The sequence below is a fragment of the Artemia franciscana genome, chromosome 5 (genome assembly GCF_032884065.1).
Source record: "Artemia franciscana chromosome 5, ASM3288406v1, whole genome shotgun sequence".
Classification (NCBI taxonomy): domain Eukaryota; kingdom Metazoa; phylum Arthropoda; class Branchiopoda; order Anostraca; family Artemiidae; genus Artemia; species Artemia franciscana.
Genome location: NC_088867.1, coordinates 4831263 through 4856858, shown reverse-complemented (window position 1 = coordinate 4856858; position 25596 = coordinate 4831263). Strand labels below are relative to the sequence as shown.

Sequence of the window (25596 nt, the reverse complement as noted above, 5' to 3'; positions counted from 1 at the left end):
CTTTTGGACGTGAGTCCAAGACGTTTGGACATCGTTAAACTTTTGGACTTGAGTCCAAGACTTTTGGACATCGTTAAACTTTTGGACGTTAAACTTTTGCTTATTGGAAGTCTTTAAGTAGTTGACTATTTCAGTTCCAAAATTCCAAGAATTCCCAAAGACTCATAAAATTCTACAAATGAGTGCTTGGGATCATTGAAATAGCAAGTCCAACGTGTCCCAGTTGATCCCATACAGTCATAATTGATTACACAACATTCATCTTTCTATCTCGAGACAAAACACCTCAAAAATAAAGAATACGACCTAATTCATTCAATATATCAATATTCGTGAACGGTATCATGTGATTTTTGATTCTTTCTGACGTTCCCGTTTTTTTGGAAGCGAACATTCTTTGAATTGTAAAATCTTAGCTTCACCATCTTTTCTGGGTCTTTCACAATCTTTAGGTACTTTATCTACTTCAAATTGTATCTTCTTGGATTTATCACGGTTTTTGGGAGCTTCAAAAACCACTTCCGATCCAGATCCAACAATTTTGTTTTTTTCTGGTAATTGTAAACCTCGACCTTTTAGTAAAGTCCCCGGTATTGAGAAACCTTCGCCTTTAGCGTTTGAAGAATCAGTAATTTTATCAAAAATTTTCTTTCCAGAATATGTACCTACGCAGCTACTCCATTTGTTAGCACAACTTTACCTATTGCAGCTGTTAATGGTATCAAAAATGGGACTAAGCCACCATTTTTAATTAGTTTATCATAAAATATAATTATATAAGCATCTTTATTCTTTATTTTGCCTTGCTCAATTTTATTTTCTTTTATGCAATAATTTAACAGGTTATTTACCAATAATAATATGCTCTATTCTAATTCAGCAATTTTATTTTTTCTTAAAGCATTTGTTTGTTTTTAGTTTTTTAAATAGTATAAATGAATTGTGTATTCAATAAAGTCAGCTTTTTCATTGGTTTCAAATTTATCAAGAAGAAATAAGAACGATTATCTTGGATGATTTTAAAGTAGTTGTTTGTAGGATAGGTCAATATCGGATTCTTTATTTTTATTTTTATATTTTTCATTCTTAGTCACCTGTCTTTTATGAAGTAATAGTTTAACGAGTTCTTGTTCATTCCCTTTTGTATGCGTTACTCACACTTTACATTTTTTTTTGCATCGAAACAGGTTTTAATTTTTTGATTTTCAAATTCTGATAAATAAATTATATACTCTTCCATTTGTTAGAGAATTATTTAATAGATAAAATTCCAAGGTTATAATTTTCGTAATACTCTTTTCAAAAAACTTCTTAGGTTTGATTTTTACTTCATCCTTGCTTTCTTTCTCTTTTGAAATGCAGCATCGGGATCTTTTTCAAGTATATTTATTATAACATTTTCGGAATTGGCTAAACGTTCAGATAACTGCTTAGAGCCCTTCAAGTATACGAATAAAGTTGAAAAATTAGCGGCATTTGCACAAATATTTTGGGTTTGCAACATTTCTAACTCTTCTATTTCCTCCATTTATATCTTCTGTTGTTACTTTTAAGGTATTTTTGCTAATAGTCCTTTGTCTTCAAATCTAGTCAATATTGTCAGGTGATTGATAAATTTTAGTTCATCTGTTGATATCCTCACATAAATACTGATTTGTAAAAATTTGTTGTTTAACAGCTTCATGCTTGAAATCGTTCAAAATAATTTTCACATTTTGTAAATTCGTAGCATCTTTCTCTGATTTTGGATCACCTGGATTAGTTAATTGTTTCAATTTTAAGTCAAGATTACCATCATCATCCAACTATCTGCTTTCGTTACTTTTATGCTTCCGATATTTACTTCCTAAGCTTCCAAACGTTTGTTGGATTCTACCAATTTCTTTTGGATTAAAACACTTGAAAAATGCAAAATAGTTACAGTTTAATCGTATAATTTTTTGGTGTATCAAAATAGCTCTGAAAAATATAGATTATTGTTGTATGTCGTTTTCTACCTCTCACAAATAAATGTTCATTTTTTTCCGATCTTTTTTTGTTGCAAAGTCACTAAACATAACTAAGTTTTGAACTTTGGGCTCTGGGTCATCTACAACAATGAAATCACTTTTATCATTACTCGCAAAAAAGATCCTTGTCAGTTTTTTCTTCCAAAACATTAATGTTAATCATTAAATCTTTGTATTTATCTCTTTCAAGATAAATACAATTAAATTTTTTGAAAGTATAGGTAATAATAAATCAAACAGTTTGTGGTAAGTTTTTACTGTTTTAAAAAAGTAGAGTTGAGAGAAAGAGTCAAACTTTAGCGCAGAGAGCGAGGCGTTGAGGAGGGAACAGCACCCTTTCATATACGGAGTAATTTCTGTTCATTAAAAGTTTTAATGTCGCTCCTTACTTTCAGTTAAATAAAACTTGTTTTTTTTTATTTAATCATGTTCAAGAGTAAATTAGTTTTACCACATACAGAGTTACCACAAATCAATAGTCGAAACGGCCATTGAGGGGCTAGTAAATGTTTGTTTTCAAAACGATCTTTATTTTTTCCACATTCATACAATTTAATAGGTGCTTTTCCATCCACTTACTAGGTAAACATTTTTGCTAAGTAAACTTCAATTATGAAGCTTATAGCTTTGAAGCTTATAGCTGAGCTTCATGGATTATAACTTATAGCTTCAAGGGACGAAATCTCTAGGGTACCGTGTTTACTTTACTTTTCAAAACCTTTTTCTAGTCTCATTAGGGTCTAAAGCTTTTTTATTTTGTGTTTCTAAGAAACATCTATGTTTGTTTGTTCTTAAAGTACAATGAGTTTCTGATAAGCTTTCTACTTTTCTGAATAATACATCTATATAATTCTGAAATGTTATTTTATCTTTAACGATATTCGTTTTGATACTTTTCAATTTTTCTTTGCTTTGGTTTCATCGTCACCCTCTTTTAAATAAACATATACTTTTGATTTTAAACCTACAAACTTGGATATTACTGTTCCTGATAGCTCATTGTTCATCATACCTATCACTTTTTTGTTGACTGCAGGGAAGTTATAATGGTTATATATCTTATAGTCTTAAGTATCTAATTTTTCTTTGAGGTCAGCTTTAATGTCTTCATAGAAATTTTCGGTTCAAATAGCATAAATAAAGCTATCCGTATCCATATAACATAAATCAATGTTTTCACTATATTTTGGTTTCATGTATTCATAATGAAATTCGTACATCATTAACTTAGATAACTCTAATACAGTAAATCCAATATAAATAGGCTTAGAAGTTTTGACTACATATTCTGAGCCATTCCTGGTATATTGCAAATAAACTATTTTGATAACATGAATGCAATTATAGCACTGTCCTTCAGTTTAGCTCTACATCGAATATTTCGGCCAAGATGTTTGCTCAGCTGTCCTCAATGTAAAAAGAAAAAATGTATATTAATGTCCACGAAACAAAAAGACAAACCTTAAACATACTACTCACTTTACAAGATCAGTCTTTTATTTATTTTTTTTCTCAGGTTTCCTTCTTATTTTGTATTGCAGACTTACAACTATCTCATTTTTTCTACTTACACCGAGGAGGGCTGGACGGAGATCAGGGTGAGATGTTCACGTTTTTCTTCTTTTTTTTTGGCTTGCTGTCAATAATCCCCGTTTATTCATTGTCCTCAAACTTAGCTCAGAAATTCGTAACTGCTAACTCTGATAAACAACCATGCACATTTTATGTAATATTTACTTAGTGTAATTTGGATTGGGACAGTCAGATTGTGATCGACTTTAACGATCTTTAATGATCAGATTTCAATCACTGTTGATCATTCACCGAAATATTCACCGAAAAATGAAGAGTTGAAAAATGCACAATGTCTGTGTATGCAAAATTAGTTAGGGAGGGGTGATACTGAACAAGCACCTACCCAAAACCCCATTCTAGGCCCTAAAATGATGCAGATTAAAATTTCTTGAATGATTTTGGTTAAAAAGAAACAAATTAACGATAAAGATTAGCAAATATATTAAATTATACATTGTTTGATGAAATGATAAATATATATATATGTATATATATATATATATATATATATATATATATATATATATATATATATATATATATATATATATATATATATATATATATATATATATATTGAATGATGATGAACAAAAAAAACTGATGGGAGGCATCTTACGAATTTTACGGTACAAATCAAAAAGCTAATCGAAATAGCCACATCACTAATGAAACTACCAGTGATTCTGAAGCAAAAGAGGTGTATTATGTCTACATAGGCTAAACTTTAAAAATACAGTCAAAAAGCCGTATCGCAAGTCGAATCAGCCAGCTATCCTGAATTGTCTGTCTGTTTATAAGAACAGCCTGTCTATACCCCCTTATTTGTGAATGGGAGAAATAGTATTTGATAGACTCGGGCCTAACGGCCTTACTTTGAGCTCTATATTTATACAGTAGCCTTATTTTAAAATATACAACAATTTTGAAATGAAAAAAGCACAGCAGTTCTTTCTAAGTAGAGTTTTGGTTGAGGAGAGGCAGTATCAAAGGGGAACGGGCAGGCCAGGATTCACCAATAGATCCCCTAGGCCTGGGTCAAGCTTGAGCAAAATACCTTGGGTGGGGGAAAAAATGGGTTACTTTTTACTTAACAGAAACTGGACCGATTTGAGCTATCACCAAAGTACCAGGTTCACCCTGCCTCCGCGCAATCTTTTCACAGAAAAGTTATTTTGAAATAACACAGGAATATCGTTGCCACTTATAAACTGTCAGATGTCTCCCAAGAATGGCAGCTGAAAGTTCAGTATCACCTCTTTCTTTCATTACTTTTGGCTCATCTGATGTGTTCTGTTCAGTGCTTGCACCATCCCCAAATTTTCGGGGATTTCCCAAAAATCTCGCAAAAATGAAGCGGCAAAAATGTTTGGGCCTCAAAATTCAAAAGTCAAAATTACCACCATTGAAAGTCAAAAGGAAAAATATTTCTTTACCAGTGAATTTGGGGATGTGAGGAGGTAAAAATGGGGAAGGGAGAGGGGGACAGAAGTAAGGACCTCACTTTGAACATTCTAATCGTACAGATTCGAATTTGTTGCAAGACTGTGGTTTTCAACAATCAGGAACTAACGATAAAGGCTAACAAAAATATTAAATTAAATGTTATTTAAAAAGAATATTATGCTTAAAAAAAGCGAAAAAATAAAGCTACAGATATCATATTATAGAAGTTCCAGTATTGATGGAAAAAGCAGTCGAAATAGCCTTCTTGCAATTCAGGAAAGCTAACCATGATGAGTCAAAAGAGGCACAGAATTTCTCTACAGACGAGGCTGGTTTATGGAGAGGTAGTATTGGAATGGCGCAAACCCAATCTGTATGTGGGCCCTCCACACATAAACGTTTAAATTCCTTGCAAGGCTCTGATTTTCAACAATAATAAACTAACTATAAAGACTAATAAAGCAAAAATTAAACACTATTTAATAAAATGATATTAAGATTACAAAAAAGATAAAACTAAAAAAATATGGGAGGCATCTTGTGGGTATTCCAGCACTGATCGAAAAGGCGGTCGAAACACCCATATCTAGAAAATAAACATAGAGCAACATTTAAACATAGGTGGGTAGATAATATTGGAAGATGAACAGGTCATAAAAGGAAGGTATATGGTTATGTATTAAATTTGATTCAAGTTAGGCTACCACTCACAATACAGAAAACTTTGCATGAATAAAAAAAGCATCAACGATTGCAAGAAGTACACATTTTAAAAAAATGAGAGGCAACTACGAGACATGCGAAGCAAAAAGTCCACATAAAAAATAAACAAGGAAGAGGCTAGGCGAAAAGTATAAAAAAGAAATTCAAGGTACAAGAGAGGCAGATAGTACCCCACAATAAACAAAGTCCCCCACAACAAACAAGGGATATAATTGATAATTTAATTAGATAATTTATTATCTAAATAAATTATTTTAAATTGATAATTAAATTGATAATTTATATTGATAATATAATTATCTATAATATTAAATATGTTGATAATTTGTTATCTAATAAAATAATTTTAAATTGATAATTTAATTGATAATTTATATTGATAATATAATTAGGTTATAATTGATAGTCTAATGATGATGCTGAAGAGTACAGTAAGTTCAGTCGTCCAGAGTAAGCAAAGCTTTAAAAGTTGAAATTCGGAAGTAATTTCAACATTTTAAGAAGCTAATGATATTTATAAAAATAAGATAGAAGATAAAAGTAAGATATAAATAAGAAAGTAAATATAAATTTACTTTCGATTAAATTAAGAAATTTAGTTTGATTTAATCAAAGCAATGCATTTTAAGCATATAAATAAATTTAATGTTATCAAAACAGAATCCAAACAATTTACTCGCTAGAAGAATATAAACAGGCAACCTATAAGATTATAAAAATGTAACCTTTCATGCTAATTCCAAACGTTTAGGTTTATTAAATTTAATAAATCTTGAAACTTAAATTTAAGCTCTCCATAAAAATTTATTAGATCGTAGGTAGTGTAATAGCGCTGCGTAAGTAAAGATCGATGTGGGCACAATGTATTAATTTTTTAGACATGCACTTCGTATCGAAGGAATTGTCGTAGAAACTTCAAAAAGGGAAATTGAAAGGCTAGTGATTGGAGGGCAACTAACACCCCTCCACGCCCACTATTTCCCCAAACACATCCAATCAAAATTTTGAGGTAGCCATTTTGTTCAACGTAGTTTAAAGATCCGGAAATTATGTCTTTGAGGACGACAACCCCCCTAGAGCCCTCAGGACAAGGGTTTTAAGTTATGGTGAGGGGGCATATAATGTTTTTATAGAAAGGGCGATCGTATAAACTTCAGAAGGGGTGCATTGGATTGCTAATCAGAAGTTATAGTGCCCTTTTGGAGATTCAGATTGGTCGGATGGTGGAGACCCCTCCCCCACACCTTGTATTTTCCCGAAATGTATCTGATGAAAATTTTGAGATGACCATTTGTTGCCGTAGAAACTTCGAAAATGGCTCATTTGGTTGGAAATTGAAAGGACTAGTGATTTTTGTAATAGTCGAAAATTATTGAAGAGCACCTAACCCCCCTCCCAAGCCCATCGTCTCTCCAAACCCATCAAATCAAAAGTTTTGAAATAGCCATTTTATTCAACGTAGTTGAAAAGTCTGGAAATTATGTATTTGAGGATGACACCCCCCCCCCTCCAGCCCTCAAGGCAAGGGTTGTAAGTTATACCCTGGGGCTATAAAAAATGTTTATATACAAAGGGTGATCGTATAAACTTAGGAGGGAGCGTATTGGATTGCTAATCAGAAGTTTTATGCTTTTTTTAGTTCAGAGTGATGGGAGGGTGGATAAAGCCCCCCTCGTATTTTCCCAGAATGTGTCTTATGGAAATTTTGAGATTGCCATTTGTTGTTGTAGAAACTTCGAAAAGGGCTCATTCGTTTTTAAATTGAAAGGGCTAGTGCCCTAGGGTAAATAGCACCCCTCCCACGCCCACCATTTTCCCAAACACATCCAATCAAAATTTTGTTCAATGTAGTTGAAAGGTCCGAAAATTATGTCTATGAAGATTACAGCCCCCCCAGCCCTTATGGCAAGGGCAAGTTATGCCCTTTGGGAATATAAGGTTTATACTAAAAGGCTGATCGTATAAACTTCGAAGGGGGCTCATTGGATTAGTAATCAAAAGTTCTAGTGCCCGCTTTAAGATTCAAAGTGATCGGAGGTTGGATAACCCCCACCTTGTATTTTCCCTAATTGCAACTTATAGAAATTTTGAGATGGCCATTTGTTGTCGTAGAAACTTCGAAAAAGGCTCATTCGGTTGGAAATTTAAGGGTCTAGTTACCAAAGGGTCTAGCCAAAAGTGATTGGAGGAAGACTACCCCCCTCAAACGCACCCATTTCCCACACATTCAATCAAAATTTTGAAATAGCCATTTTGTTCAACGTAGTTAAAAGGTCCGAAAATTATGTCTTTGAAAATGACAACCCCCTGCCGCCCTCAAGGCAAGGGTTGCAAGTTATACCCTGGAGGCATTTAAGATTTTTATAGAAGGGGTGGTCGTATAAACTTTGGAGGGGCTCACTGGATTGTTAATCAGAAGTTCTAGTAACCTTTTTAAGATTCAGAGTGACCGGAGGGCTTATACACCCCCCCCTCCCCGACACCTCGTATTGTCCCAAAATTTTGAGATGGCCATTTGTTGTCGTAGAGTTCAAAATTGATGACAACCACCCCAGAGCCCCCAGGGTAAGGGTTGTAGGTTATGCCCTGGGGTTATATAATGTTTTTATAGAATGGGTGGTCATATTAACTTAGAAGGGGGCTCATTGGATTGCTAATCAGAAGTTTTAGTACCCTTTTTCATATTCAGAGTGATGTTAAAGGGGATATCCCCCCCCCAACACCACGTATTTTCCCAAAAAGCATCTGAGGACTAGCAAGGGCTATGGCCATTTTTAATAGTTGAAAGCGATTGGATGGCAAATAACCCCCCTCTAACACCCACCGTTTCTCTAAACATAACCAATCAAAATTTTGAGATAGTCATTTTGTTGAACATAATTGAAAGTTCTGGAAATTATGTCTTTGGGGATGAAACCCCCTCCCACAGCCCTCAGGGCAAGTGTTGTAAGCTATGCCCTTGGAGCATATAAGGTATATATAGAAAAGGTGACCGAATAAACTTCAGAGGAGGCTCATTGGACTGGTTATCAGAAGTTCTAGTGCCCTTTTTAAGATCCAGAGCTATTGGAGGATGGATACCCTCTCCCTCCTCCCCAAACCTTGTACTTTTGTCGTATAAATTTGGCGGGGGTAAAAATTATGAAAAAGGCTCATTCAATTGGAAACTGAAAGGGCTAGTGCCCTCTTTAATTGCCAAAATGATTGGAGGGCAACTAACCCCCCTCCCACGCCCACCATTTACCCAAACACATCCAATCAAAATTTTGAGATATTCATTTCGTTCAACATTGTTGAAATGCCGGGAATTATGTCTTTGAGGATGACAGACCCCAAACCCCTCAGGGCAAGGGTTGTAAGTCATGCCCTGGGGCCATACAAGGCATATGTAGAAAGAATCATGGTTTAAACTTCTGAAGGGCTCATTAGATTAGTAATCAGACATTCTCGTGGCCTTTTCAAGATTCAGAGTGATCGGAGGGTGGATACTCCACCCTCCGCATCAGATAGAAATGCATCTGATAGAAATTTTGAGATTGCCATTTGATGTCATAGAAACTTCGAAAAGAGCTCATTGGATTGGAAACTGAAAAAACTATTGCCCTTTTTAATAGTCGAAAGGGATTGAAAGACAACTAATCCCTCTTCCCGTGCCCACCATTTTCCAGTCCAATCAAAATTTTGAGGTAGCAATTTATGTTTGTTTTGAGTTCTATTTATTTATTGATAGCGATTTGTGGTAGTTTTACGCTTGGAAGATTATTTTACTGAATTTTCGCTTATTTTTGGCTCACTTTCTTTGGAAAACTTTTTTTGGAAGAAGTTTTTTTAATTAATTAGGAGTAGTGAGGCAATTTGGAAGAGAGGAAAAATACCCATGATATGCAAAATCGTTAAAACTACCCCCTCATACTTACCAGGTCTAAAAACCTGAGAAAGCGGAGGGGTTGTTTCAAATTTACCATACGAAAAATACATTTTCCTAATTTCCTTGAGAAGTATAGCTCCAGGTGTTGTCTTTTTTCTTTCTTATTTATTTGCGTTTCCATCAAACCAGAGTATGTTGGAAATTGAGAGTGGCCCTATTTTGACTTTTGAGGTTTGTATTTTAAGTACCGAGCCTTGCTTTCACTAAAGACGTTGCAATTTGGCAAATCAAAAATGATATATTGATGTTGTGCTTCTATTCCAGGTTGGTACTGAAATTACTTGAGCCTTTCCTAGAAAACATTCATAAAACAGAAACAGAATTTTTTATTGAAGTCATCACTTTAGCATTTACTGTTCAAGAACGATTTGTCTTCCACGCATTATTATTATAAATTATTTCCTGGCTACTTCATATAGAACGAATATTCGAGGAAACTTGGGAGCGGGGGGGGAACTTACTCGATTGTATATTAAAGATTTATGTCTTGACTCTCAGTTTACGTCCAGGTTTGACTCTCTACACCCCTGTGAAAATCGTGAGATCAGATCAAAATATTAAGCAGGCTATTTCACTGAAAACGGTTGAAAAATCCAAAATGTGTGCCACCAAATGGGAAGTGAACCAAGCAACCGTAAGAGCAAGTATCCCAAATTATGTAAGGGACCAATTATTCACAGATACGTTTTAGCAGAAAAGGTGTGCATATCACACCTTCGCGAAACCGGAATCATGCAGAGAATAACATTTTTTTTTATGAACATAGGCACTAATGGAGCGCAGAATACCATCATTTACCCCCTCTCCTGACTCATATGCCAGCACTTTTGCAGAAAGTTAAGCGCATTGAACCTTGTTTAAACCAGAGCCCTTGAATCTGAATACCAACAACGCTAGAAATATAAAAATGCATAAAGATAACAATAATTAACATCACTAGAAACACCTATCAGCACTAATAGGTGCCAAAGCTGATCTACACCATAAGTCCATTCGAAAGTAAACATAATAGGCTCAGTGCTTAATATTTATGACTTGCACTTAGAGCTCGTGGCTAGGACACCATTGGGCAGGGTCGTAGCCCCCTTTTTTCTCTTCTAGTATCTCTACCACATAGGAAAACTGAAATTAAATATGCCTTCATTGCTGATATTCAAATTGTAGAAAACCACATTTATCTTACTAACTCACCTTCATTAACAATTCCTTGGCGCTTTAAGACGACTTCCTTTGTTTTCCAATAGCAATCTAGAATTTGACCAATACACTTGATTTTGATAGATGGTGATCGTAGAGGAGAATCTAATTTCACGTTTATTCCAACTGTTGTTGTAGTTGTGTTGTCCGGATGTTCGATTGGAGGATAAACTACGAGATCGTCATCAACTGCCTATAAGGTAGTTTATATTAAAGCTACATTAGAATCTTAATTTTTTTTTCTTTTCTATGCTTTGATTTTCTTTTCATAACATTTTTAACATCTTTTTTTTTTCACCAAGATTCGCCACCATCTATAACTTGAAGAGATACTACTGGCTTTGATTACTATAAGATAAAAACAAGTAATTTTTTCAGCTGAAAGTAAGGAGCAGCATTAAAACTTAAAACGTACAGAAATTATCACGCAATCTAGGGAGCTGCCCCCTCCTCAGTACTTCGCTCTTTACACTAAAATTTGACTTTTTGTTCTAATTCTTTAAAAATAACATCTGATACACTAGAACCGTTTAAGAAGGATAATAAGCTTTTTAAAAATTCAAAAAACACTTTAGCGTAAAGAGCAAGGTACTGAGGAGGGACCAACTTCTTACTTACGTAATAATTCCTGTTCGTTTTCAGTTTTAACGCTGCTCCTTACTTTCAGCTGAAAAAAAAAACTTGCCTTATTTAATTTCTGATAGTTTTTCAATTAATAAATCCAGCTCCCCTCCAATAGAGAATTTCCTTCCCCCACGAAAACTCCACCATAGAAAGATCCTGTCACGTAAGCACACCCACCAAAAAATATCCCCCCCCAATATCTTTACACCTTCCAATAGCCAACACTATATCTAAGCAATGGGTAAAGTCCACAACCTGCAGCCCTTCTCCTGGGGGAGTTTGGGGAGAGTTTAGATCTTTCGATGGCTATCTCAAAATTCTGATCGGACAATTTTGGGCAGAAAGAGGGGTTGGGAGAGGGATAGCTGCCCCCCAATATTTTTGTTTGCTTGAAAAGGACACTAGAACTTTTGATTTTCGATCAAATGAGCCCTCTCCTGGTATTCTAAGATCACTGGTTCGATACGATCATCCATGGGGGAAAAACAAATAAATACGATGATCTTGCTTCCAGAGGCGCCATTTGGGGGGGGGGGGGGGGTCAGGGGTGGGCAAATGCCCACCCCAGATTTTCCAGGGGGCCCAAGCTTTCCACCACAAAGGGCCCTTTGCCGGCATAATAATCCATTATGTCCAACATAATCCATTCTGTCCAACTGATTTGAAATTACTGCACGCCTATTAACCAAAGAGCGTAATTACTTTACGACCCTTGGGGTAATTACGCTATTTGGTATTACTTATTGTAAACCTGTAAAGTAGGTAAGATACATAATAAAATTCTCGAGTTCTGTCAAATGCCCATTTCCTAGATGATTACACGACACGAAGTGAGTCGGGAGGGGGGCTCAAGATGGAGTTTATGCCCACCCCACGATTTGGTCCAAATGGCGCCTCTGCTTGCTTCTGACAAAAAATTCAAAATTCTATAATTTTGTATATAGAAGTATGAAACCTCTACAGTAGGGTTCCCTGATATTCTGAATCTCATGATGTGGTTTTGGTTAAGATCACTTGATTTCTTAGTGGTGTTTTCCCCCTTTTCGAAAATTGGGCAAATTTTTTTATCTTACAGTTGATACAAAACTTATATTTGATACAATAGTTTTGTTATGATACAAAACTTATACTACAGTTAAGATACAAAACTTGTGTCTTACAGTTGTGACAACTATTGAGCCGCATCGCTCCTTACTTATAGTTCGTTACCACGAACTGTTTGATACCATAAAAGCGCAAACAGCATGGATGATTAGACCTTATAACAAGGAGGTCAAAGCAAAAACAGCTTCTCCCCCTGGACCCGTCTTGGGTATATTCGTAATTAAAAACTTAGATTTTCTAAGGTGTTTTTTCTTGGTTGTTGTGAAATAACGAAGTTTTAAAGCAATACAATATTTTTGTTAATGTTGCTACACTGAGCCAAAAAAAAAGTAAAACTAATTAGTATACTTTGACAACCTATTTCCGAAAGAACTTTTCTTACAACTTTTTTGGCAACTTTGGCTCTTAAAGAAAACTACACCAAACCACACCTTCTTAACTTGTTTGATACCATTTTTTTATCTTATTTTATTTTTCATATTTTTTTATATTTGTTTTTGTTAGTTTTCACACGTGTTTTTGTCTTAAAAAATTACCATGTCTTAAATTACCATAAACTTTATATCTGAATATGCAGGTATTTTCGATTATCAACTGTAATTCATAGTTTTCCTTAATTATTAAGATACAAAAATTGTATAAGTTTCCATTTTCACCACTTTATCATCGTGTTGTTATTGCTAATGAAAAAACTTTCCAAAAAAGAAGTTTTTTTTGAAAAAAAAGTAAAAGCCATATTAACTTCAGATTAGAAGAAATAGAAACCTACAATAGCCCAAACTCAAAACGACCAGATATTACTATCAAAGAATAAATGAAATCCAAAACGAACAGAGATTAAATAAACATTCATAGCAAAAAAACATACAACAGGTACTAATATAAATGAATAAATAAATCTTAAAACAAGTAAAGATAATGAATATACAAATCAAGCTTAAAACGAACAAAAATATTTTGCTATTGAAATATAAATGAAACCCAAAACGAACAGTAATTAAACAAACAATCATAGCAAACAAACACACAACAGATACTTATATAAACGAATAAATAAATCTAAAAACGAGTAAAAATTAAATTGAATATACGAATCTGGCTTAAAATGAACAAAAATAATTCTAAGGAAGAGTTTGGGCACCACCTCCTTCTCTAACTGTAAAAGTCTAAAACCTTCTGCGTCATTGGTGCTTTATAAAACGAATTATATTACAAATATTTTCTTTGTACTTATTGCAACATTGAAAACAAAAATAAAAATTACAACAAAATTAAATTTTGAACTGATGAGCTTTCAGCAATTGTTATTATTAAATATCAAACATTAATTTAGTTTTATTAGATCTTTCCAAGACTGTTCAAGACAAATATAATTTTACTAAAAACAAGAGTTTGGATACTGCTCCCTTCCCTAACTGTAAAAGTCTAAAGCCTATTGCGTTCACTGAAAACGAATTATTTTACAAATATTTTTTCCCGGTTATTACGGCAGTGAAAATGAATATAAAATTGCAGTCAAATATATCATTAAATGTCAACTGTTCAGTTTGATTTTATTAGTTCTTTACGAGACTGATCAAAACACATATAGCTTTCAGTAAAGCGCCAATGACGCTGTAGGTTTTAGACTTTTACTATTAGGGAAGAAGGCAGTGCCCAAACTCGTCTTTGTGTTGATTTTTATTCATTTTAGGCTTGATTTGCATATTCAGTTTAATTTTTACTCCATTTTAAATTTATTTATATATTTATATTAGTACCTGTTGTGTGTTTGTTTGCTGTGATTGTTTCTTTAATTTACGTTCGTTTTTGGTTTCATTTAAACTTCAGCAACAAAAGATTTTTGTTCGTTTTAAGCTTGAATTGCATGCTCAATTTAAGTTTTACTCATTTTAAGAATTATGTATCTATTTATAGTATCCATTTATTTATCCATTATCCATTATTTTATCCATTTATTTAGCCATTTATAGTACCTGTTCCTTTGCTATGAGTGTTCATTTTGGGTTTCATTTATTCTTGAATAGTAGTTTCTGGTCGTTTAGAGTTTGAGTTACTGTAGGGTTACGGGCCACGGTGGCAGGGCCAAAAGTCAGCTCCCATGAATTTTTAAATAACAAGTTTCATAAATTCTTTTTTGGGGGTGGGGGTACAATGGAGGGAAGGTCAGGGGTCAGCTCCCATGATTATTGGGGAAAAATATCGTTAATAAGTTTTGTTTTCTTCGCGGGGAGGAGGTTGGGCCACGAAGGAGTGGCCAGGGATGTTTTTCAATAAAACATCGTTAATACGTTTTTTTTTCGGAGGGTGATTCAGGTTATGAAGGGAGGGCCAAGGTTCAGCTCAAATGATTTTTGGAATAAAATATCGTTAGTGTTTTTTTCTGAGGGGGGGGGGGCGGGGATCTGTACTTCGGGGAGCACCAGGGGGTCAGCACCCATGAATTTCGGTATAAAATATCGTTAACATGTTTTTGGAAGAGGGGTTGGGCCGTGGAGGGAGGGCCAGGAGTCAGCTATAATGATTATTGGAAGAAAATATCGGTAATAAGTTTTTTTCGGGGTTGGGGCCATGGAGGGAGGGCCAGGGGTCAGCTTCTATTATTTTTGGAACAAAGAATTGCTAATAAGTTGTTTGAAAGGGGGTTGAGCCAAGGAGGGAGGCCCAGGGGTCAGCTACTTTAAGTTTTGGAATGAAACAGTTACCTTGTTTAAAACTGCAGTTAACGAGGGCTAAGAGAAAGCTGAATGAAGGATTGACTGAGATGCAGCTTAAATGAAATCTTTCGCTCGTCAACATCGCTTAAACTATGATTTAAGGGTCGGTAATGTAAAACAAGTGCCCAAGGGATTGATAAATGCCATTGAGATCCCAGTATATTTGAGACTGAAAATGTGAAACCTTATGAAGGCGAGGGGTAAGCTCCCATGGTTTTGGAAAAAATATCGTTTATAAGTTGTTTTGTATTGGGGAGGGGGGCATTTCAACAAAGTGTGAGGGCTCAATCCACCAAACTGTTCTGTCAGAGCTGGCACTTTTACTCAAGAACCATAGACTAAAATATCAGGACGGTTCGAATCGTAAACTCAGTGTTTAAATGCGATGCACAAACTAACCTTTGATACTACAATGCGTAGATTAATTTCTCTTTCAATTTGGCCAATTAATCACACCTTTCACGATGTTTTAATACTTACATTCATTCCGTTGACCTTCCAATGAATCAAGCCCGGTGGAAAAGCCCTTTCAAGTGTGCAATTTAGTGTCAACGATGTCAAATTACCAAGCCGGACCGGAACGCCAGTGATGACAGGCCCGTTTAGGGGGAAAACTGCAAGATAAAAAAAAAATCAATTACATACCGTTTAGCGCCTAATAGTTCCTCATATAGTCATAAGTGGCGTAGTTGAAGTAGTGCATGTAGTCTAGGTTCGGTTATTATTATCATTGGTCCTCTGTTACAGGGTTAGATCCATTTATCAAGGAAACGACTTGCTAATTCAGCCCAAAAAGAACTGATTTTCATTGCTATTTCATCGTGGATGTATTGTAGTCAATTAGGGGCTTGAAATTTCAACGCTTTTAGGTAGATTCTAGACAGGATATTTTTAGACCTTCAATCTCCTTTCATCTAAGAAGAATGCAAGGTTATATGTCTCATCCCCCACCCACCCAAAAAAGAAACGCTCCCTGAAATTTTGAAATTTATCTTCCTACCCATTTTCAAGACAGGTAAGATATAATAGGTAAGATATGTTATTTCGGTGGACTGGATGCAAGTAGTGTCTTTCGATTAAATCTGCCTCCTCTCCCAAGTAAAAATACGAGGTTGACTTTGTCCCCCCTCAAAACTCTCTGAAAGTTTTAACTTGGTATCCTAAGGAATCATAGGAAATTATAGTGCAAAGCGTTTCAGTGGGTCAGAGCAAAATAATTTGACCCTTCTTTCCTCCCCCAACATCAGATTTGAAGTCCCCTCGCCCAGCCCTCTTCCTTTTCCAAACAGTGCCTGAAACTTTCAAGCTCATCCCCTAAGCCGTTTATGAAAGATAAGCTGATTTGAAGACCTGGGTACACTTGGTGTCTTTCGATCTGCCCTCCCCAAGTGAAAATTTGAGACCAATTTCATCCCTCTTCCCAACGTTGGCTGAAAGCTTCAACTTGGTCCTTCAAACCATTCCGGAGACGTTGCCTATAATTTGAAAACTCGGGTGTACATATCGTTTTCTGATTTGCTCAACTACGCGTGTTATTTCCAAAGTGTACCCTTCGAAAACTTATTCCTATGTTTGGGATATGAGTTCCTGAAACTCCTAATAAGTAGAGTTTTAAGTATATGAATTTGTCAGTCAAAATGTCGATACGGTAGCTACTTTTTAACGTTGTAACATACCAAGGTGCAATTTTCATATTCTTTAAATCATTGAAATTATTTTGGCCTCGGGAAAAGCAATGGTCCCAGTACCAGTATAGGACGGGGACTGACACATCTTCTCAAGTCTTAATAGAAGCGCTTAAGTCGGCATGGAATTGGAGAGCAAGAAATCCCTGGGACCTCCAGTTGAATGGAGTCTCTGTGACTTCATTCTTGGTCACAACATAGTTTTCAGTACTTTACGATGCCCCCCATCAAAAAGAGTCGAAATCCTACATTTCAACTCTTGGATGTTAAACTACACCAAAAAGGCACAATGTGAATACTATTACTCTTAAAGACTAATACTATTACTGTTATCATTAATACTGCTTCTGTTATTCCTACTATTATTTTTGCTACTGTGCCTACTACTATTAGCTAAGGACATTAGTTGAATTTCCACAGGAAGCTGAGGGTGGTGATGAACTCTACCGAAACATGCTATGTACATGTGGGCTATCAAAGGGGTTTATTAGCAATATTCCACACATGGTTTTGGGTGTTAAGCTGAAACTCCTAAGGCTACCAATATTACCACAACTTTTGCTTCTACCTCTGCTACTACTACCTCAACTATTACTGCTAATATCGAACCAAGTAAAAATAGCTTAAGTGCATCCAGGTTATTAAGATATCTAGTCGGGAGTAGGGTATATAATAGGGTACAAAGTAGGAACTTTTCACGGAATGGTTATGTTGCTTTAAGACATAACAAAGGGAAAAATGTGTATTCTGGTTGTCAATAAGTCGTTTCAGAAGTATCAAACAGTTCGTGGTAACGAACTGTAGTAAGGAGCGACCCGGCTCAGTAGTAACCAAAACTCTAAAAAATGGAATTTTGATACCAATAAATCTATCAAAAGAATCGCATTTTAATGCTGGTTTTAAATATATAAGTTTCATCAAGTTTAGTCTTACCCATCAAAAGTTACAAGCCTGAGAAAATTTGCGTTATTTTAGAAAATAGGGGGAAACACCCCCTAAAAGTCATAGAATCTTAACGAAAATCACACGATCAGATTCAACGTATCAGAGAACCCTATTCTAGAAGTTTCGAGCTCCTATCTACAAAAATGTGGAATTTTGCATTTTTTGCCAGAAGGCAGATCACGGATGCGTGTTTATTTGTTTTTTTGTTTTTTTTTTGTTTTTTTTTTCCCAGGGGTGATCGTATCGACCCAGTTGTCCTAGAATGTTGCAAGAGGGCTCATTCTAACGGAAATGAAAAGTTCTAGTGCCCTTTTTAAGTGACCAAAAAAATTGGAGGGCACCTAGGCCCCCTCCCACGCTAATTATTTTCCCAAAGTCGACGGATCAAAATTCTGAGATAGCCATTTTATTCAGCGTAGTCGAAAAACCTTATAACTATGTCTTTGGGGACGACTTACTCCTCCACAGTCCCCGTGGGAGGGGCAACAAGTTACAAACTTTGACCTGTGCTTACATATAGTAATGGTTATTGGGAAGTATACAGGCGTTTTCAGGAGGATTGTTTTGGTTGGGGGAGGGATTGAGAAGAGGGGGATATGCTGGGGGAACTTTCCATCGAGAATTTGTCATGGGAAAAGAAAACTTCCATGAAGGGAGAGCAGGATTTACTAGCATTATTTAAAAAAAAAAATTAAAAAATAAATGTGAAAAAGCTTTTTCAGCTGGAAGTAAGGAACAGCAATAAAACTTAAAACAAACAGAAATTATTACCCATATAAGGGGCTCACCTCCTTATGATACCTAGCTCTTTACGCTAAAGTATTTTTAGTAATTTCAACTATTTATTCTACGGCTTTTGTGATTCAGGGGTCATTCTTAATGAATTGGGATAAAATTTAAGCTTTAGTGTAAAGAGCGAGGTACTGACGATGGGGCGAATCCCCTCATATATGTAATAAAAACATGAGAATACGAAAGTTCTTTACGTAAGCTAATTTATAAGTTACGTAAATCTTTTACCAATAAAAAGATTCGTAAAAAATTAAAAGTTCTAGTTGCCTTTTTAATTAACCAAAAAATCGGAGGGCAACTAGGCTTCGCCCCCACTCTTTTTTTCTCAAAATCATTCGATCAAAATTATGAGAAAGCCATGTAGCCCCCCCCCCCCAAAAAAATGCAAATTTCGTTTTGATTATTCCTCTGCGGAGAGCCAAAATCAAAACATGCATTGATTCAAAAACGTTCAGAAATTAAATAAAAAAAAACGAGTTTTTTTAACTGAAAGTAAGGAGCGACATTAAAACTTAAAACGCACAGAAATTACTTCTTATATGAAAGAGGCTCCTTCCTCATCAACGCCCCGCTCTTTACGCTAAAGTTTTTTACTGTTTTAAAAAGAAGAATTGAGAGACAGAGTCAAACTTTAGCGTATAGAGCGGGGCGTTGATGAGGAAGCAGCCTCTTTCATATACGAAGTAATTTCTGTGCGTTTTAAGTTTTAATGTCGCTCCTTACTTTCAGTTAAAAAAACTCGTTTTTTTTATTTAATCTCAAGAATGACCGAGGGTATTTAGTTGAAACTTTCATGGCTACTACTTTTACTACTTCTGCTCTTTCAATTAAATCAAAAATGTTAAAGTGCATCCATGTTGTCAAAATATTATAGACACAATGTATTAGGAAGGGTATTAAGTTTTATTTTTCAGAGAAACTTGTGGAGACGTAAAACTAAATCAAGGAATACTATGTTTGTCTAGATTTTGAAAAGGTCATAAGTTATAAAAATTGTTGACAAATTTTATCGAGTGTATAAATATTAAGCCAAAACATGGGTGTTGTAGGAAAAACGAAGCAATATAAAACAGCTTTTCTTTACTGATGAGAAAGACTGTGTCAATCAGAAACGAATTCAAATTAATTTAAAAAAAACTTTCCTCAAAGTAGAAGTTGTTCAAAGAAAGGTAAGGAGCTAAACTAGACATAAAATGATCAGAAGTAAAGGCAAATTATTTTCTAAGTATTAAATACCAGAAATTACCATCCACAAATGCATGAAACCCGAAATGAACAGAAATTACAATAAACAACCGAGTCAAACACAAAACGAGTAGAAACTAAGATGAATAGAGCTGACAACCCCCGTGGCTTCTAAAGACCAGTACATTTTTGCACTTTACAGAAAATAAAATACACTTTAAATGTAAGAGAGATGTGGTCCATATTGTCCAGCTTTTATTTTAAATTGACTTTACTTGCAACCAGTTACCCATTTTGTAATTTTCCTTATACCATAATGTAGCATTTAGTGAATAGTGTTTATGAATATAATTAGGACTTTAAACCGTAATCCTAGCTGCTGAAAACTTTTATCGGTCCACTATGCCCCATCCTGCAGGAGTGATCCACATTGGACCAGACTATGGTCTATACTTGGCCACTAAAAGACGCATACAAGTATACATAGCTTATAAGGCTGCAAAAAACTAAAAGTACAAAACAAAATATAAAAACATAGATCTTTTGCGGTCTTACCAACCTTCGAAAGTTAGGAAAGAGAATAGGGCTGATTTTTTCCCTTTTGCTGGGACTGGGTTTAAGGTCTTTAAAATATTCTCACGAGAATAGCTTTGGGAATCTTCTTTTTTAGTCCTGTTCCATTTTCGTATTCCTGCCATGCTTTATACCTTTGTTTTGACTGATTCATGGCTCTTTGCTTGAACAACAACAGGGTAATGCTCCCTTTCATACCCCACTTTCACATAATCTCCCTCTGCAATAGTATCAGATACTTCTTCCTCTACAGCAGATGATTTATCATTGTGATCATTCAGTGAGAAAACCTGATTGATCTCCTCATTATATTGCAATATCTTTTTACTGCTACTTCTCGGACTGCTCTTGAACTAGCAACTTTGTTTGTTTTCCCCATTTCAGCTTTCTGCTCAGCTTCAATTTGTTTTTTAACTGGAGTTTCAGTTTATGCCTCATACCACCTTCAGTTTATACCCATCTCCCTTTCTGTTATAGACTGTTTTCTAGAAACAGCTTTTGCAAGAGGTCGGACCTGCTCTGGAGTGAAAATGGAAGAAGGCTGTTCACTGTAAGTGAAGCCGGTAACACTCATTTTCGGGCAACCATTCTTGTGCAGCCCATAAGGTTCGTCTTTGTCCTTTTCATTAGCTTTATGATCATATGACATGCTTGGTCTGTTACTTAACATACAAGGACAAAAAATTTTCTTCGTTAGAGACGTCAGGAATGAAAGACCAAATATTAATTTTGGCAAAACCAACCTGGATATTGGAAGGGGTGAATGCACATGGGAAAGATGTACCAACCAACCCTGCTATATTGTAGATGGTAACCGTTTTCCCGGATCGCTTGGCAACCAATTATACATCACTCTGTGGTAGTGAGTTTTGAAAATCGAAAAATACTGACATCTAGTGGTTCCAGCCTGTGGCTACTATGACAAGGAATGGTAAGAAAGAGAATGCCATTACCCTTGACTATATTCACAGCGTTTACTGAGATATGCGATTCATGATTATCGCAGCAACAATTCCAGTCATTGTATCGTTTGGACCTTGTATCGTTTGTATCGAGTGCCTTGTTTGGCTGAAGTAACTTTGCCAACTATTTTTCTACCTTTCCCCGCAACGACTTTAGATGGTTTACGTACGGCTGTAAAACCAGTTTAATCCAGTTTAAAACTAGTTTATTATAGATATTAAATGCAGTGAGATTATTGCAAATTTTGCAGTAATTTGAAAGTTATTAAGGTGTGAGTTTTGTTTGTTTTTTATTTTTTTTCTTGTGTGATGTTTTGTCTTTTTCTTTATATGATTTAACTTAAATTTGTTTTTTCTTTCCCTTTTTTCTCCCGTTGATAAAGGCTTCCAGACGTAGAGTCGAAATATTCGGATTTTATTATTTAAAGGTTTGTTGTTGTTTTTGCTTTTATTTTGTTCCACTAATTTATTTAAGTTATACCCGTTTTTCTCTCTTTAATTTTTAAATTATTTGTACCATTTACCGAAGACGCTACTAGGCTAACATTACCGAAATGGTAAATGGTAACGTTACCATTTACCGAATATTACACCATACATAATAAACAATAAACACACATTAAATAAACGTAAAATTAAGTACTGGTAATCAAGATTTTGCTAAGATTATCAGCTATGAGTTGCTGCAGGCGACATTAGTATAGTTAGTATTAGTATTAGTATAGTATAGTATAGTATAGTTTAAAAAAGCTTTTGCGTGGGCTAAGGTGAATTTAATATATATTCGGCTTTTTTCAGTAGGCTTCACCATTAGTGTTGCACAGAACGTATACCCCTCCATTTCCCCAATCTCCCGTTTCAGCACAGGATGCTCTAGCTTATAGCTGAACCAAGTACCATTCTAACAGTCCCGTATATTGTGTTATTGTGTTGCACGCAGTTTTGAACAGATTTTGACTCTGTAATATTATATTTTTCGTGCTAAACTTTTACTATGCGTGATTCTTTGAAATATTATTTATGAATTTTTATTAAATTGATTTGGTAGTGGGTTCGCTGCTTTATATTAAAAATGGCATTGAAATAAGCGGGCCACATAATGTAAAAGCAGAAATGCAGGATAATTCAAAGTTTATTATATATAATTCCTAGTCTAATATATTGTAACACGAATCCTTTGGTATTTCAAAATTAAACGAATGTACATACAAAATAAACCTACAATGCACACAGACTTGTTACGAAAATTGTAGTCTCTATGTTTTCTCTTTCAATTGCCAACAATGTAAGTGAAGAGTAATCTTTCCTGCCTCGTGGTATTGCGGCAGTAGGGGAGGGTGGGGTTGGTTCGGACAAAAATTTTGGGTTGGTTGTGGCTTCTACTTCAGTCACTATTTTAGTTCCGTTCTTGGCTGAAACGGAAGAGAATGTGTTGATGCTTCATTGAAATTTTTGTAGATTTTTATCTTCCGTCTTTTAGAACTAAGCTCAAATTATCCGTGTCTCATAAATATCCGAAGTCACCCCATCGCGTGGGGTGAGTTCGGACTGTATGGGGGTGGGTTCGGACAGCACTTGATTTTCAATAATATGTAATGTACTTAAAATTCGGATACATAGAAATCATAAAATAAAATAATAAGTGCACAAGTGGACTCTCTTTATCTCACGCTGTAGCAGCTGAGGTCGTAATGGAAAGTGACACCTCGCTGTGTCCGCTCTGTTCCGCCGGTAGCAGCAGGCGATGGAAGCGCAAGAACAATGTCATCTGAAGACACAATTGCTTTATCCTCCATATCTGGAAAGACAAACTGTGCTCCATTTCTGCACAGGAAAGAGACTTCCACGTCACTTCCACTTTTTACTTTGATTTGGCCAATATAGAAAACATCACACTTCTTAGACTTTCTCAGCTCGAATTTCACAAGAACAAAGCTTTCAACTTGAGCATTTTTTATTTCAAAATGCTCAAAGTCCTCTCCAAGCTCTCCACAGTGAAGAGACTCGTCATTTGATAAATCGTTCAAGGCAGCCAAGCCGAAATAAAGCACCGCTCTGTCGCTTTCGTCGTCGTCACTATGGGCCGCACTGTTTTTGCTTTTCTTCGCAGATTGCTTCGGTTGTCTGATCTCTTTCTGTTTTTTAGCTGTAATCTCTTCCTTTTCAGGTGTGTCTGTTAAAATGCGAGTCTTACCTTGATTCCGATTTCTGTGACCCGAAACAGAGCTAGTTGCAAGTCGGGTGAAGGGTCTAACTTCTTCCAGGGACCTAATCATGAAAGAAACAGGGGAGGGTCCGGACTCGGAGTCAGCCAACGACGGAGGACTTGGCAAAATGGCTGTTGTATCTATGAGCATGTCTGTCACTAGCGACGTTGCAAAAGCTCCCTCCAGAAGTATGTCACGATTGAAAGGGAAGATCCCAGCAGCTCGGAATGCAGAGACAATAATCGACGCACTAAATTTCTCTAGGAAGGGAGTCCTGCTGAGCGGAGCTACTTCGTAAATCGTAAACGCTGTCCGGGACGTAACTGCAGCGACTCATTGAAGCGCCCTTTTAGTGCGTTCTTGAAAGGAGAAAGAATAGCTACGTCGAGTGGTTGCAGTTTGTGCGAACAGTGAGGCGGATATGTCAAAAGCATCACAAAATTTTCCTTACAGTGTTCGATCACCCTTACATTGAGATGGCTGTCACGGTTGTCCATTAGCAAGAGGATCGGAGTCTCTGCACGTGGCTTAGTAATCTTCTCAAAGTTTCTCACAGCATCCAAGAATAAGTCGCCATTGACCCATCCACTGGGGTGAGCAAGTCCCAGGCAACCAGGGGGCCATCGTTAATCATTCTAGGTACAAAATTCTCTCGTGGAAAAATGAAAATCGGAGGGATGGTTGCTCCAGACGCACTTGCGAAACCAACAGCAGTTACATTTTGACCTCTTTCCGCAGACACTGTCTGACCAACACGTTTTTGTCTAGTCGGCGCAAGGACTTTAGGCGGTGGAAGCACCGTGGGTATGCCAGTCTCTTCCACATTCCAGATGCGATTGGGTGACAACTTGGCTCTAATGTCTGGAATCCGCTTAAGAAATGCGAGAAGCCAGTCCTTCGAAGCTGCTTCGTTTTCCATCCAACTTTCTGGCACAGAAATGCTATTTGTACGAGCGTAGGAATAGGCGAAACATCTGGATTCTTTTGTCGTAAGTCCGTGGTTCAAGATAGAACAGGTCCGAAAAAAGTCTGCAAGTATCCTCCCTTGTCGCATGTCAAAAGCTTGCCTGTTGTGTTTGGCTTTTATCGGTAAGGGTACGGGCTATTTTTCACAAAAAGGGTGCGGGAGTGGGGTGGACACCCTTCAATTTTTTTCGACGCCGAAAAATGGTATTAGAATTTCCAATATCAAATGAGCGCCCTCTCAAGTTTTTAAGATTACCTCTTCCATGCGAGGGCTCGGGGAAAAAATGAATAAATAAATAATAAAAGTAAGACCGTTTGTTCTTTATTAAACCAGCAAACTCCAGTGCATTGAATAAGATAAACATTAAATAATAATAAAACATATAATTTGATACTCACAAGGGACTCGTACCATAAATTTTATTGTTACACATTATTGTACTCCATATTTGAATGATTTTATAACTATCATCGATGATATTAATGTTATACATGCGTTTATACATTAAGTATAAATTTAGTTTTAAACATTTTTATGCCTGATTTTCTAAAAAAAATTCAAGAAATCCCTTACCTGCAACCTGCAAAATTGTTGAACTTACATCTCTTGAAAATCTAGGTGGTGACCCAATGACGTCACAACTCCAAGGTCCTGCAGCTCCTAGTGGAACGTCGTTCAAAACTAAATTGGTTGAGTTTGATTTTTCCAACTATTTTATAATGATAATAACAATAACGTTAACGTGGTTTTTTAAGCTTTTAAGTCAAATATAAAAACTGATACGTAAAACTATAAGACTGGTAGCAACGCACTGGTACAAAACACAATATTTAAATTCGAATTCAGTGGAGAAGTCTAAAAACTAAACTATATCCAGAATTGACAAAAGAATAAATGTATCATTTTTATGAAATTGCCAAATGTCACTCTATACTCAAGAGAAGTCAATATTAAAAT

At 35.7% G+C, this 25596-nt stretch overlaps 1 protein-coding gene and 1 long non-coding RNA gene across 6 annotated transcripts in view; one reads left to right on the top strand and one right to left on the bottom strand.

Moving 5' to 3' along the window:
• Window positions 1-25596, top strand: part of LOC136026911 (uncharacterized) — a 76461-nt gene that overhangs the window by 17030 nt on the left and 33835 nt on the right. Inside the window, exon 2 of the long non-coding RNA XR_010617439.1 lies at window positions 3526-3607. This is a non-coding gene — a long non-coding RNA (uncharacterized LOC136026911). The remainder of the gene's footprint in view (window positions 1-3525; window positions 3608-25596) is intronic.
• LOC136026907 (uncharacterized) overlaps window positions 5493-25596 on the bottom strand; it is a 144903-nt gene continuing 124799 nt past the window's right edge. For all 5 annotated transcript variants that reach the window (XM_065703733.1, XM_065703732.1, XM_065703735.1 and 2 more), the window contains exons 4-7: window positions 25213-25348; window positions 15804-15937; window positions 10873-11071; window positions 5493-5616 (exon numbers count right to left, since the gene is read on the bottom strand). In XM_065703733.1, coding sequence (XP_065559805.1) covers window positions 5510-5616; window positions 10873-11071; window positions 15804-15937; window positions 25213-25348 — 576 coding nt within the window. In that variant the 3' untranslated portion in view covers window positions 5493-5509. The remainder of the gene's footprint in view (window positions 5617-10872; window positions 11072-15803; window positions 15938-25212; window positions 25349-25596) is intronic.